The sequence below is a fragment of the Microtus oregoni genome, unplaced genomic scaffold (genome assembly GCF_018167655.1).
Source record: "Microtus oregoni isolate MIOR12 unplaced genomic scaffold, Mior012 000012F_ref0000307, whole genome shotgun sequence".
NCBI classification, from domain to species: Eukaryota; Metazoa; Chordata; class Mammalia; order Rodentia; family Cricetidae; genus Microtus; species Microtus oregoni.
In genome coordinates, this window is record NW_024543071.1 from 45,017,530 (window position 1) to 45,030,896 (window position 13,367).

General features: G+C 40.4%; 1 protein-coding gene across 1 annotated transcript; it reads right to left on the reverse strand.

The window, feature by feature from the left end:
• Positions 1–12,164: 12,164 nt before the first annotated feature.
• LOC121454723 (olfactory receptor 10Q1) lies at positions 12,165–13,157 on the reverse strand. The gene has a single exon (XM_041662154.1). It carries the CDS (start codon positions 13,155–13,157, stop codon positions 12,165–12,167), a length of 993 nt encoding a protein of 330 aa, XP_041518088.1.
• Between the last annotated feature and the right edge of the window lie 210 nt (positions 13,158–13,367).

Sequence of the window (13,367 nt, forward strand, 5' to 3'; positions counted from 1 at the left end):
ACTTTTTTTTTATTGAGAAAAGGAAAAAAAACAAAACAAGTTTCCGCCTCCTCCCAGCCTCCCATTTCCCTCCCCCTCCTCCCACCCTTCTCCCCGTAAGAGCATAAACTTTTTACAAACCACAAAATCAAGCAAGCAAAGAAAAGTCAAGTGGCATCGTTTACCTGTAGCTAATTTGTGGGTGGTACTTCCTTGATGCTGAAGGAGAATGAGCTTTCTTCTGTGTCAAAGTAGAAAGGCTCCTTACTACAGAATTATATGAGAAATGCGGAGGCTAAGAAAATTCCTCAGCAATACCGGAAGGATAGTGTTTGTCAATGGTCATGTTCTGACCATAATTTTAATAGTTGGCTCTAAATTTTTAAATACCTAAACTGAGGCAGCTTATAGTTGCTCCATAGTATAAAGATACTAGATTGCCCCATATTATATAGATACTAACATTAATTATTTACAGTACACAAAGAGAGGACATGAAGGTAGATTAGCTGGTAAATTGCTTGATGTGTAAAAAAAATGAGGACGCGAGTTTCATTTAGAGCACTCATAGAAATAAAAAATCATGGTGATTGTGCAGGCCTTAAAGTAAACTTTCTCTTTCCTCCTCTCTTCCTTTCTCCTCTCTTCTACCTCCCTCCATCTTCTTCTCTTTGTGTTCACATGTTCGTGTGTGTGTGTGTGTGTGTGTGTGTGTGTGTGTGTGTACAGGAGAATCCCTGTGGCTTTCTGATTGGACAGACTAGAAGCGTCATGGCCCAGTGAGAAAATCTGTGTCCAAAAATTAGGAGGAATGACACCTGAGGAATGACACCCAGCATTGACCTTGGGTCTTTTCACATACATACAACCACATACATCTGTACACAGATGTATACTCTGCTAATAATGACACAAACCTAAAATGAAGAAAATGATCCCAAGATTTTCTCTATTTTCACCCTTTAAACCTGAGAAATTGGAGACTTGAAGAATCACTGTAGTGCAATATCCTGAGGGACAAAACCAACTGAGGTTCAGGGATAGAAACCTGAAGACAGGGATATGTCTTCCACTTCTGAACATGGGAAGCTCATTGGCCCACTATTGAAGGCTTGGGGAAAAGGTGAATGGTAGAAGAGAAAGCTTGTATTCTCACTCATGACACAGCAGAAATATTATGATCTTTGTATATGGTAAGAAAATTCTCAGGAGGTGATTATACTTGGGTCACCTTATTAGACTCAAATCAAGAGGCATATTAGTGGGATGGAGGAGGCTAAGGTGGTAACATACATGAGCAGTTCTCTTATTAAAGGAATAAGGAAAAAAATGAAATTGTGCTTGTAAAGTAATTCTACTACTCAACAGTCTCCAAAGTAGGGCTTCTATAGAAGCCCTAAATGATATCAGGGCTATCATAAAAAAAAATAACCCACTTTCTGGAAACTTCCTTGGATAGTGTTCCCTTTTCTGCTTCCTTACACCTTTCTGCCTCTATAAAACAGAAACGAAGGGTGAGAGGTTAAAGGAGCAATTACAATGCTGAAAATACACGTGTTCTGGGGGAGATGAGGTTAAAGAAAGAGAGCAGGGTAAAGGCTCCTGCCCACTGCACAGCCCCTGACTACCCAGGGCACAGTCTCTATTGACTACAGTATACCCACTGACTACAGAAGTTATAGACTCTGACTACTCATTTAAAACACTTACTGCCCAAGCCCGGGTTGTCCTTTACCCACTCCGTGACTGCACAGCACAGCTCCTGACTATATGTGGCATAGCGATTTACTACTCAACACACATCCTTTAATGATCCCCAGCACAGCCCCTGACTACTCACTCCTAATCACATTCCCTTACTACGTGAGGTCAAGAGAGAAGACATGCTTTGAACTGAAGTGAAATGTCAAAATGGGACTTTTAAAATCTTGAAATAAGTCCTTAGTACCAAAAATTATTAGAACACAAGTGGTCAATTTTTTTTTTCAATTTATAAGTTGTCACCTAAAGACAGGTGAGATTAAACAAGTTGATTTTTCTCGAAGACATTGGTCTCTATCTTTCTTCTCTCCTGATAGAACTTTAGCATCACCCCTCTCCTTTCTCCCTCTGTCTCTCTCCATCTCCATTTGTTCATATCTCTTCAAGTCACTGTCTGTCAAATGGTTCTTTCCATGGAGGAAAGACAGTCAAACATTGCCACTGGGATTCTGAAATATGGAAGGGTAGTAGGGAGAGGAGTAGGTCTGAGAACTTCTTACTTCAGAGAAACCCAGCTTGCAAATTAGACGGGAAAATGCAAAATGGAGACTCCATGAGGAAACTCAAATTGGGGTAAAAAACTGAAAGTGATCTGCACCTGACATAGAGAAAAAACTGAGAAGTTCCTATGGTTCTAGGTCCTAGGCTGGTTTGGATTTGCCTAGAATGGGGACTTATAAGAAGATTCTGCAGGGTTGGCAGAAACCTGGCTCTAGAGAAATTCCCAGGAATCCACAAGGATGTCCCTGGCTAAGACCCTCAGTGATAGAGGAGAGAGGGCCCGATTTTGACTTGCTCTGTAGTCTGACTGATGAAGATATTAAGTATCACCATAGAACTTTCACCCAGCAACTGATGGAAACAGAGGCAGAGACCCACTTCAGAGCACTGGACTGAGCTCTCAAAGTTCAGTTGAAGAGTGAAAGGAATGAGAATATGAGCAAAGACGTCAAGACCACAATTGGTTCACCCACTGAAACAGTTTACCTGAGCTAATAGGAGCTCACCAATTCCAGACAGGCTAGGAAGGAACAAGCATAGGATTTGTTCCTTTGAATGTGGTTGAATTGCTGGGACAGACTGAGAGGCCACTGGCAGTGCCACCAGGATCAATCCCTAATGCATGTACTGGCTTTTTGGGGTTCTATTCTCTTTTGATGTATACCTTGCTCAGCCTAGATATTGTAAGGAGGGCCTTGGACCTTCCACAAAGCAATGTGCCTTACCTTTTCTGAAGATTAGATGGAGGAGAGATGGGAGGGTATGTGGAAGGAATGCGAGGAGGGGAGGGAGTGGGAACTTGGATTGGTATTTTTTAAAAATCTAATAAAAAAAGAAAAAAGATTTTGAACATCTAACTTTAACCTCACTTTCCTATTCTCCTTCTCCCAGCTATCAGCAATCTTGCTCAATCCATTCTAAATTTCTGTGGTAGCTGTATAGATGGTTAAGACCAAAGGTAAATTCTAAGATGCTCACCTGTGAATGATGGTTTAAAAAACCCAAAGGTTTTTTGTTGTCGCATTTGTGACAGTAGAATGATGCTAAAAGCAGTCCTTCTGTGCTTCTCAGTTAATGCTTCTATCGTGCTGGATTCACATGGGGCATTTAGCTCCTACCAAGTCCTCAGGGACAACATCCCCTGAAGTATTTTCCTCAAGACAAACAGTAATTTTGGCATAATGGTTTGCATAGTTAAATGAGGGAATAGACACACAGTTGTTTTTCGCTTTTTCTTCAAATCCTCTTTCTATGCTGAGGATTCCCTGTTGTAACTGAGTTGGTCATTACTATTTAGAAAAAAATGAACTGTTTTTTTTAGAAAAAAAATGCTATGTTTTGATTTCCAGTAATATAGGATCATTTTGAGATTTTCTTTTTAGTTCCTTTATGCTGCCTAGTAAATAGGAATGCTTAGTTAACACCCTGAAAATTGAGTTGCATTCCTTTACCACTGGTTATGACTCCAACAAGATGGCACCTGCAGTGGAAGGAGGTCATGGTCCGTGGATTGCTGAACGAACGTCAGCATTCTAGGTTCAAGTCTCTTGCCAACCCTAAGGTGGCTCCCTTAACTAAGAATTGTGCTTCCGTGCTCCCCTATCCAACCTTCCTTTATCCCAATCCTCCTTTTTCCCCAAGTTCCCCCCATTCTCCCCTTCTCCTTTTCTCTCCCCATCTCCCCTTACCCCCATCCCACCCCACCCCCAAGATACCAATTTTCTCCCCGGCAATTTTGTCTACTTCCCATAGCCAAGAGGACAACTATATGCTTTTCCTTTGGTTCACCTTCTTACTTAGCTTCCTTGGGATCACCAATTGTAGACTCCGTGACCCTTGTTTATGGCTAGAAACCAATTATGAGTGAGTACATCCCATATTCATCTTTTTGGGTCTGGGTTACCTCACTCAGGATAGTGTTTTCTATTTCCATCCATTTGCATGCAAAATTTGAGAAGTCATTGTTTTTTACCGCAGCATAGTACTCTAATGTGTAGATATTCCACACTTTCTTCATCCATTCTTCCATTGAAGGTCATCTAGGTTGTTTCCAGGTTCTGGCTATAGAGTGGCTCCCAGATGCCCAAGCCGAGGTCCCCAGTTAGTTCCTTGGGCAGCTGAGGATAGGGAACCTGAAATGACCCTATCCTATAGCAATACTGACGAATATCTTGCATATCATCATAGAACCTTCATCTGGTGATGGATGGAGACAGAGACAGAGACCCACACTGGAGCACTGGACTGAGCTCCCAAGGTCCCAATGAGGAGCAGAAGGAGGGAAAACGTGAGCAAAGAAGTCGGGACCACGAGGGGTGCACCCACCCACTGAGACAGTGGATCTGATCTATTGGGAGCTCACCAAGGCCAGCTGGACTGTGACTGAAAAAGCATGGGATAAAACTGGACTCTCTGAGCATGGAGAACAATGAGGGCTGATGAGATGCCAAGGACAATGGCACGGGGTTTTGAACCTACATAATGTGCTGGCTTTGTGGGAGCCTAGCCAGTTTGGATGTTCACCTTCCTAGAAATGGACGGAGGGGGGAGGACCTAGAACTTACCACAGGGCAGGGAACACTGACTGCTCTTTGGACTGGAGAGGGAGGGGGAGAGGAGTGGGGGGAGGGGGAGAAGGGTGGGAGGAGGGGGAGAAGGGTGGGAGGAGGGGGAGGGAAATGGGAGGCTGGGAAGAGGAGGAAATTTGTTTTTTTTTCTCCTTTTCTCAATAAAATAAATAAATAAATAAATAGATAAATAAATAAATAAAAAGATACAATAGTAAGAGAGAAAAAAAAAGAACGTCAGCATTCGAAGAGAGTCTGAAAACCAAGCGATTCAGATTCTAAACTCTCTCTTTTTTTTTTTACTTTCATTGATTGTTTGTGGATTTCACAGTATACATTCTGATCTCACTTGTCTCCCTGTAGCCCCATATCTGTTATCTGCCCTTGCTATGTTCCCCTCAAACAAAATCAGATTTAAAACAAAACCAAAGACTGTGCAAAACAAAAAAACCAAAACAAAATAAAAGCAAAAAAAAAAAGGATAAACAAAAAAGAAAAATCATCTCTTGGAAGTTGAAGTGTGGGTCAGTGAGTCACACAGTTTACCCTTAGTTCACATATCTTTTAGTTTTATTTTTTATTGATTTTTATTTAGCTCTACATTTTTCTCTGCTCCCCTCCCTGCTTCTCTCCTCCCTGCTTCAACCCTCCCCCAGGTCCACATGCTCCCAATTTACTCAGGAGATCTTGTCTTTTTCTACTTCCCATGTAGATTAGATCCATGTAAATCCTTGTGTCCTTATTGTTGTCTAAGTTCTCTGGGAATCAAGACCAGATAAAAAGATTAAATAGTTCACATATCTAAGTGTTCATTGCTATGGATCATTGGGCTGGTTTCAGGCCTCTGATTTCTACCACACCACCAGTAACAGGTGCTCACTGGGGCTTCTCTTGGATATCCTGTTGTCCTGTGTCATGGAGATCCTGCTGTTTTGGTTTTGTAGGGTCATCCCATTCACATCCTCCACAGTTCCACAGATTTGATGGATGTTGGGGTGGGCTGTTGTGGAATAATCCTTTTGTACATTGTGAAAATGTGTCATCCTCATTGTTAACAAAAAAATGATTAGCCAAGAGCTAGGCACGATTGCGGCGCGGGGGGGGGGGGGGTAGAGAGAATGCTGGGAAGAAGGGCAGAGGTTGAGGAGTCTCAAACCAGACTCAGAAGAAGCACCATGGGAAGTTCATAGATGAGATAAATAAACCTTGAGGTGACACAGAGATGAATAGAAATTGATTAATTTAAGTTTTAAGAGCTGGCTGGAGACAAGCCTAAGATATTGAATGAGCATTTATAACTAATATTAAGTTTCTGTGTGACTATTTGGGGAGAAGCTGGTAGAACAGAAAAGTCTACATACAGAGAGCCAATTCACAGCCCTGGTTCTGGGCCTGAGTGGTAGCTGGCTTGGTCTTCATCATCATTACGCAAATGAGCTCTGTAGCACTGCCTTGGGTAGCTCACCCAATGTGGCCTTCAGCAAGAAGTGAGACTAGTTCCCCTGTTTTTAAGCCCTCAGATTTGGGTCCCCCTCAGTCATATCATTAGGGCCAGCTCTACCGTTTGGCCCAGGCAAGGATCAGGGTCCTCTCTCCTGATTACTTTCTGGGGCAGATGAGGACAGCATCAGCTTTCCTGCTCTCCCACCTTCAGGGCTGGATCACCTGTATCCTCTAGTGTGCTGCCCATGAAAAGCAAAGGTTGCTTTCTCATGCACTGTAGCTGGTGAGGGTCAGGGCTAATTCTTCTACTCTTTTGATCCCAGGGCCAGCTCTCTCACCTGTTGCAGGTGGTAATAGGTAAGGGGAAGGACATGTTTCTCTCACCCTGTCACCACATTGTAGACAAGTAGGAGCAGAGTCAACTCTTCAGTTCTGGGATGGCTCCTCTGTGTCCCCAAGCACAGGGTCAGCTCTAGTGTGTTTCCCAGGTGAAGCCATCTTTCATTAGTGCATGAGTGAGCTTTCCACTGAGGTATAGGGCTAACTCACGTGCTGCAATATTTGGCAAGAGGTAGAGCAATCATTCCTGGCCCAGTGAAAAGAACTGACATAGTTGCAATAATTTCCATGCTAACATCAGTCATGAACTTCACCACAGACCCCAGGTTCGGCAGGACCATGGATCCAGACATATTCCTCAGCAGCAACTAAGGCCTAGATGTCACTAGTCCTGCAAAGGCCCCTCAGATCAGCACAGCCTTAGTAGTAGCATGGCCCTTGGGCATCAACATGCTCCCAGGTGGCTGGCTATATGCCTGACATCCATAGAGAGCCTTCAGTGACAACTAAAGCCACTAAAGGACACCTACCCACAGACCCCATAAATTCTGTCAGTGATTCCCACCCTATACACAACCCCACCCATCCTTGTTTCTTTGTCCCAACTTCAAATTCAGATAAAGACCATCTAATTGGCCAGAGGCCATGCTAGCTACTAGAATTCCAGTTCCCAACTTTGGTGGAGACTCCCTTGCTCAACCACAGACCACACAGACTAGAGCAGAGAAGAAACAGAAATCAAAGAACAAAACACCCACCTTGCAAACACAAATTCAGAAATTGATATTTATACCTATAATTAACACAAACACAGATGCCTGGATTCAGCATAAGTATACAATAAATAATGGCTAAGGAAATATGTCAACACTAGAACACATCTATTGTATTTTAGAAATCTCTACATATTTATACTCAGTTGAACCACAATAAAAAAGCCTTAAAATCAACTTTATGAGGATGATAGAGGTCCTTTAAGAGGAAATTAATAAATCCCTTCAAGAAATGGAAGAAAAGACAAACAAAAATGAAGGAAATGAATTAAACTCTTCAAGACTTAGAAGCAGAACTAGAAACAATAAGCAAAACACAAATTGGGGGATTCTCAAAATGGAAAATCTAGATAAATGATGAGGAACTACAGATGCAAGCATTACCAACACAATTAAGAAATATAAGAGTGACTCTCAGACTCTGAAAATATATTAGAAAGAATAAATACTTTGGTCAAAGAAAATGTTAAAGTTCTATAAAATTCCCAACATAAAACATCCAGGGACTCTGGGACACCATGAAAAGACTAAACCTAAGAATAATAGCAAAGAAGAAGAATCCCAGCTTAAAAGCCCACAAAATGACTTTAAGAAAAGCACAGAAAAAAATTTTCCTAACCTAAATAAGGAGGTGACTATAAAGGTACAAGAACTTAGAGAACACTAAAAAGATTAAACCTGAAAACGAAATGCCCTCACCATATAACATAACACTAAACACATATAACAAAGAAAGAATATAAAAAGTTGTAAGGGATTGATTTTAGTTTGAAGTCAATTTTGTTAGAAATTAGTATGGCCACACCCGCTTGTTTCTTAGGTCCATTTGCTTGAAAAACCTTTTCCCAACCCTTTACTCTGAGTAGATATCTGTCTTTGTGGTTGAGGTGTGTTTCTTTTAAACAGCAGAATGTTGGATCCTGTTTTTGTATCCAATCTCTTAGTCTGTGCCTTTTTATAGGTGAATTGAGTCCATTGATATTAGGTGATATTAATGAACAGTGGTTGTTGACTCCAGTTATTTTTTTGTAGAAGAATTTATGTGTTTCCCTTCTTTGAGTTGTGCTGGTGAAGGGTCGCTAGATGTCTGAGTTATTGTGGGCATTGTTGGATTCCTTCATTGTGATTTTCCTTCTATTACTTTCTGTAAGGCTGGATTTGTGGCTACATATTGTTTAAATTTGTTTTTATCCTGTAATATTTTGTTTTCTTCATTGACTTACACCTGACTTCTCTATAGAAACCATGAAAGCCGGAAGTTCCTGGATAGATGTACTGTAGAAACTAAGAGACCATGGATGCAAGCCCAGACTACTATACCCAGCCAAGCTTTCATTCACTATCAATGGAGAAAACAAAATATATACCATTCGTAGGTCAAATGCATGCAAACTTATTGAATATATGTCTTAATTAGTATAACTTACATTTTCCTTTATTAAGACAAGTTTCTGAAGTATACTGAGAATATATTCACCCAAAATAACCCATTTAGCAAAAACCAAAATTCTCTTAAAATGTCACAGGTCATGGAATATACCATTTGTAGGTCAAATGCATGCAAACTTATTGAATATATGTTAGGAAAATATTTATTCAAAAGACATTTACTCATCTTTTAGTCTGTTTGCAGAAACTAGTGTTACCAGAGATGAAAATGTTTTCAAACTATTTATTAGGTGTTGTCATAATTAAGACAAGGGTTTCCTGAAGCAAACAAGCTGATTGTACTTCACCAGTCGAAACATTTTAACTAGAGGTGAATTTTAATGAGCCCTCCTGGATCCATTGTGGAATTGTGGATGGTCCAGTCTTGTGTAGTCAGTCCTGATCAATTTGAGTTCCTGAAGGCAACACTACGTTATGTTCAAAGAACAATTTTGCAGGAATTCTACTCAACCTGTGGTTCTTACAATCTACCTGGTTCCTCTTCTGCAATGTTTCTTTGCACTACATGGAAAGCAGATATGACACAGATATCTTATATAAGCCTGAGCAATTCATGGAGTACCTGAGCTATTAATATTAAAGGTTAATATTAGAATTTGGATTCATGATATTGAAAAGGAGAATAGAATAATTCCTAATACACTGGAAAACCAGAATCAAACCCTAAAGTACACAAAGAGAAGGGAGGTTGCCCATTGAAAAATGCTACAAAATTGCTTTCTTTTCTTCTAATAGTAACATATGTTATTGTCATTCAAATAAAATCATTCATTCATTGTGCACTCAATAGGAAGAAACAAATATGTTTATTAACTGTTATTATGACATGCATGTCACATATGTTCATAATTTATATTTAAAATAAAGAAGTAATAGAAAGGAATACACATCTACTTATCTATTTATATATCAGCCTATTATCTTTCTACCTATCATATCTATATCTCATTTATCTGTTTATCTATCTATCTATCTATCTATTATCTGTACGTCTATATATATATCTCTAACTAGAAATAAAGAAATATGGATAAAGCTAGAATCTTTCATTTGGTGATTTGACTATGAGGGATTATTAAAAAGTAGTTTATTGTATGTCTAATTAGGAGTTTTATGGGGAGTAGAACCATAGGTATGATTTAAGTCTTCAATATTTTGACAGAAAAGGTTAAAATTATGAGGAGTATAGGAAACTTAGCTTAGGGTAAATGCAAATCAACCTAATAAAGTTTGTTTCTTAAAGAGTCATTTTTCACAACAAACACTTAAGAGCCAGGACAAGTTTTTCCTCAGATGTATTCATGAGATATTCAATCATGGTAGAAAGGGAAATCACACTTGAAATCCATGAATAGAAGAAAGGAATTGTGCTTGTTTTCACGTCCCTTCTTTTTTATATTTTCCATTACTCCAATTACAACACAGAAACTATTACTGAACTTTCATGTTGGGCTTGTATCTTATTAAATATGAAGTTTTTGTGTATCCAAGTAAGAAAGAAAAACTTGTAATTTTCACTAAGGCATTTATTCTGAGTCCAATTTGTGTGAGGATATTTTGAAGGTAAGTATTTGCTGAGTAATTCATTATCAGCTAGGACAAGGTGGAATGTCGCAGCAGAGACTGTGAACTGGGTGGTGCCATTAGATAGGATGAGATAGTAAACTACATAGATGAATCAATGGGTAATCGCATCCGCTGCAAAGACTGATGACTTGAGTTAAATTCCTTGTAAAAGTAGGAAGCTGACCCTACAAATTGTCGACAGCAAAATGCCATATATAGTTTTTAATTATGTCATTCCATCTAGCTTCAATAATATGAAGCATAAGATTAAATGTTAATTCAATGGCCATTAATTTATTATCATACTCTGGTGGATAAAATTTAGTTTCTTTGTGTCAAGCAATTTCATTGAGGCATTTTTTTGAATACTCAAAGACTATAGACATTTCTGGACCTTTGCTCAATAAAGTTTAATTATATTCAGGGAATTTATGTTAATTTCTCAGGGCAGCTCTAAAGCACATGGGCGTTAGAACTAATGAATCTGATTTATCTTATGGCCTGGACTTAGCAAATTCCTACTGCTGTCCTGGGAGAAGCTAACCCTTGGTTGAGTATTGTTCTCAATCTACTGTGAACAACAGAGAGAAGTGACTTCTACTGAAATGTACATTTGCTTGAGTATTGCACTTCTTAGCCTATATTATTTGGCAGGCAAGTACACAAGTGAGTACCAAACTCAAGCAGAAGTGGGAGGAAGAATACCTGAGTGCTTTCAGAACCTGGAGACATCAAGAAAGGGAGTGGAGAGGAGGTGGACCATCAAACTCCGATGCCAGAATTTGCAGCACAGAGGTTTTATGCTGTTGGCCACAAGAGTTAGATTTTGGTATACTAGCCTAGTTCACCATAGGTGCTTAGCCAGTGGAAGCTAATTCCTGCTTCTCTACCAGTAGAAGAAAATGAACTCACCAGTCGAAATATCTGACATTAAGTAAACCCATAAATTAATTAAGCAATTGAAAACTCTATCTTCACATCAAACACAGAGAAATATTTATTTTGGAAAATGTTCACTCTTTTAAAAATGTAAGTAGCTCTCTTTTATAGAATGGGCATCTCTGCCTCCTCAAGAGACTGCACATGAACATACAACAGCCTTTGTTAAAATGCAGCATATTTGTGAGGTCCCCAACAAAGCAGTTGGTACACTATGAGCAGAGAATCATAAAAAGAGTGATATAGACCAGTGCTTTCCATATGGAAGCTTTATTCACATTTTAAAATATTCTATAAGTTCAAAAAATTGAGGCAGGCTATCCTGGGCAACAAATGGTTAAAGTAACCGACTTCATCAAGTTTGACACTGGTAACCTGTGTATGGTGACTGGGGGTGCTAGCTTGGGAAGAATTGGTATGATCACCAACAGAGAGAGACATCCTGGCTCTTTTGATGTGGTCCATGTGAAAGATGCCAATGGGAACAGCTTTGCCACCCGGCTTTCCAACATTTTTGTTATTGGCAAGGGCAACAAACCATGGATTTCTCTTCACCGAGGAAAAGGAATCTGCCTCCCAATTGCTGAAGAGACAAGAGGCTAGCGGCCAAACGGAGCAATGGGTGAAACTGTCTCTAAGAGACATGCTGGAGACGTATTTGTACTCTTGCTAACAAACCTTTCTAGGCAACGTGCTAGATTAAACAGCATGATGAAAACAACAAACAAACAAATCCCAATGTGATTCTAATGACAATAAATAATATAATTGTCCTTTTCAGTTGAATGATTTAACTGACAGTCACCCACCCAACTACTCTGTTATCTTTTCATGTTTTTAACTCTCCTCAGACTGCTTTATTGAAAATGAAGTTTCTCAGGGCACCTTTGACATCTTTATTTCGAAGGGTGTAAATCAGAGGGTTGAGTAATGGAGTTACAAAGGTGTAGACCAGGGCAATTTGACGGTCCTCATCCTCTGAGGTGCTGGAGCGAGGCCTCAGGTACACCAAGCTACAACACCCATATTGAAGCAAGACCACAGTGAGGTGGGAGGAACAGGTGGAAAAGGCCCGCTGGCGGCCTTCTGCAGAGCGCATGTGCAGAATGGTGGAAGCAATGAACACATAGGAGATGCAAATCAATAGGAATGGAACTGTAAGCACCAGGATGCCCACAACATAGAGGACTGCCTGGTGCACATGGATGTCAGCACAGGCCAGCCGCAGGACGGGAGGCACATCGCAGAGGAAATGGTTGATTTCCCTGTGATGTCCACAGAACGGCAAGGTAAAAATTAAGGCAGTGAGTTGCAGGGACAGAAAGAGTGCCAGGCCCAAGGAACCCAGCACCATTTGGATGCACAGATTCCGGGTCATGATGAGGCTGTAGTGCAGTGGATGACAGATGGCCACATAGCGATCATAGGCCATGACTGCCAATAGAAAGCAGTCAGTGCTTCCTAGAGTTACAAAGAAGAACATTTGTGTTCCACAACTAGCTAATGACATGGGCTTCTGAGCTCCAAAGATGTTGGAAAGCATCAAGGGCACCACATCTGTGGTGTAGCAGATTTCCAGGAGAGACAGGCTGCCCAGGAAGAAATACATAGGTGTATGCAGGGAACTGTGTGTGCACACCACCCAGATGATGGCAGTGTTGCCACAGAGGATCATCAGATAGAGCAGGAGGAAAAGGGTGAAGAGCAAAGCCTGGAATTCAGGGACATTGGTGAACACACGGAACACGAACTCAGGGGACCCCGATTGGTTGAGTACAGGTTTCCTGGCTAGTATGTCTTCTGGAAAAAAGGTGGGTGAGGCAGGGTGGGGATCTCTCATTTACTGGGTTGTTTCGAGACTGACGAAAAGCAAGGATGGAGTTTTGCTTCGTGGTTTATTTCTTAAAGTTGAGTTTCAATTCCAATTTTCAGAGATGAATACACAATAAAAAGTCTGACATATTTTTCCTTAGAAATCTTCATTAGTAATGGAGATGCTTATCTATGGGAAAATTCCAGATAAAATAGATATATTTGTCAGCTCAATTAC

What these genes read in the sequence shown, in the direction of transcription:
- LOC121454723 (XM_041662154.1), bottom strand. Translation starts at nt 13,157, where the DNA reads ATGAGAGATCCCCACCCTGCCTCACCCACCTTTTTTCCAGAAGACATA.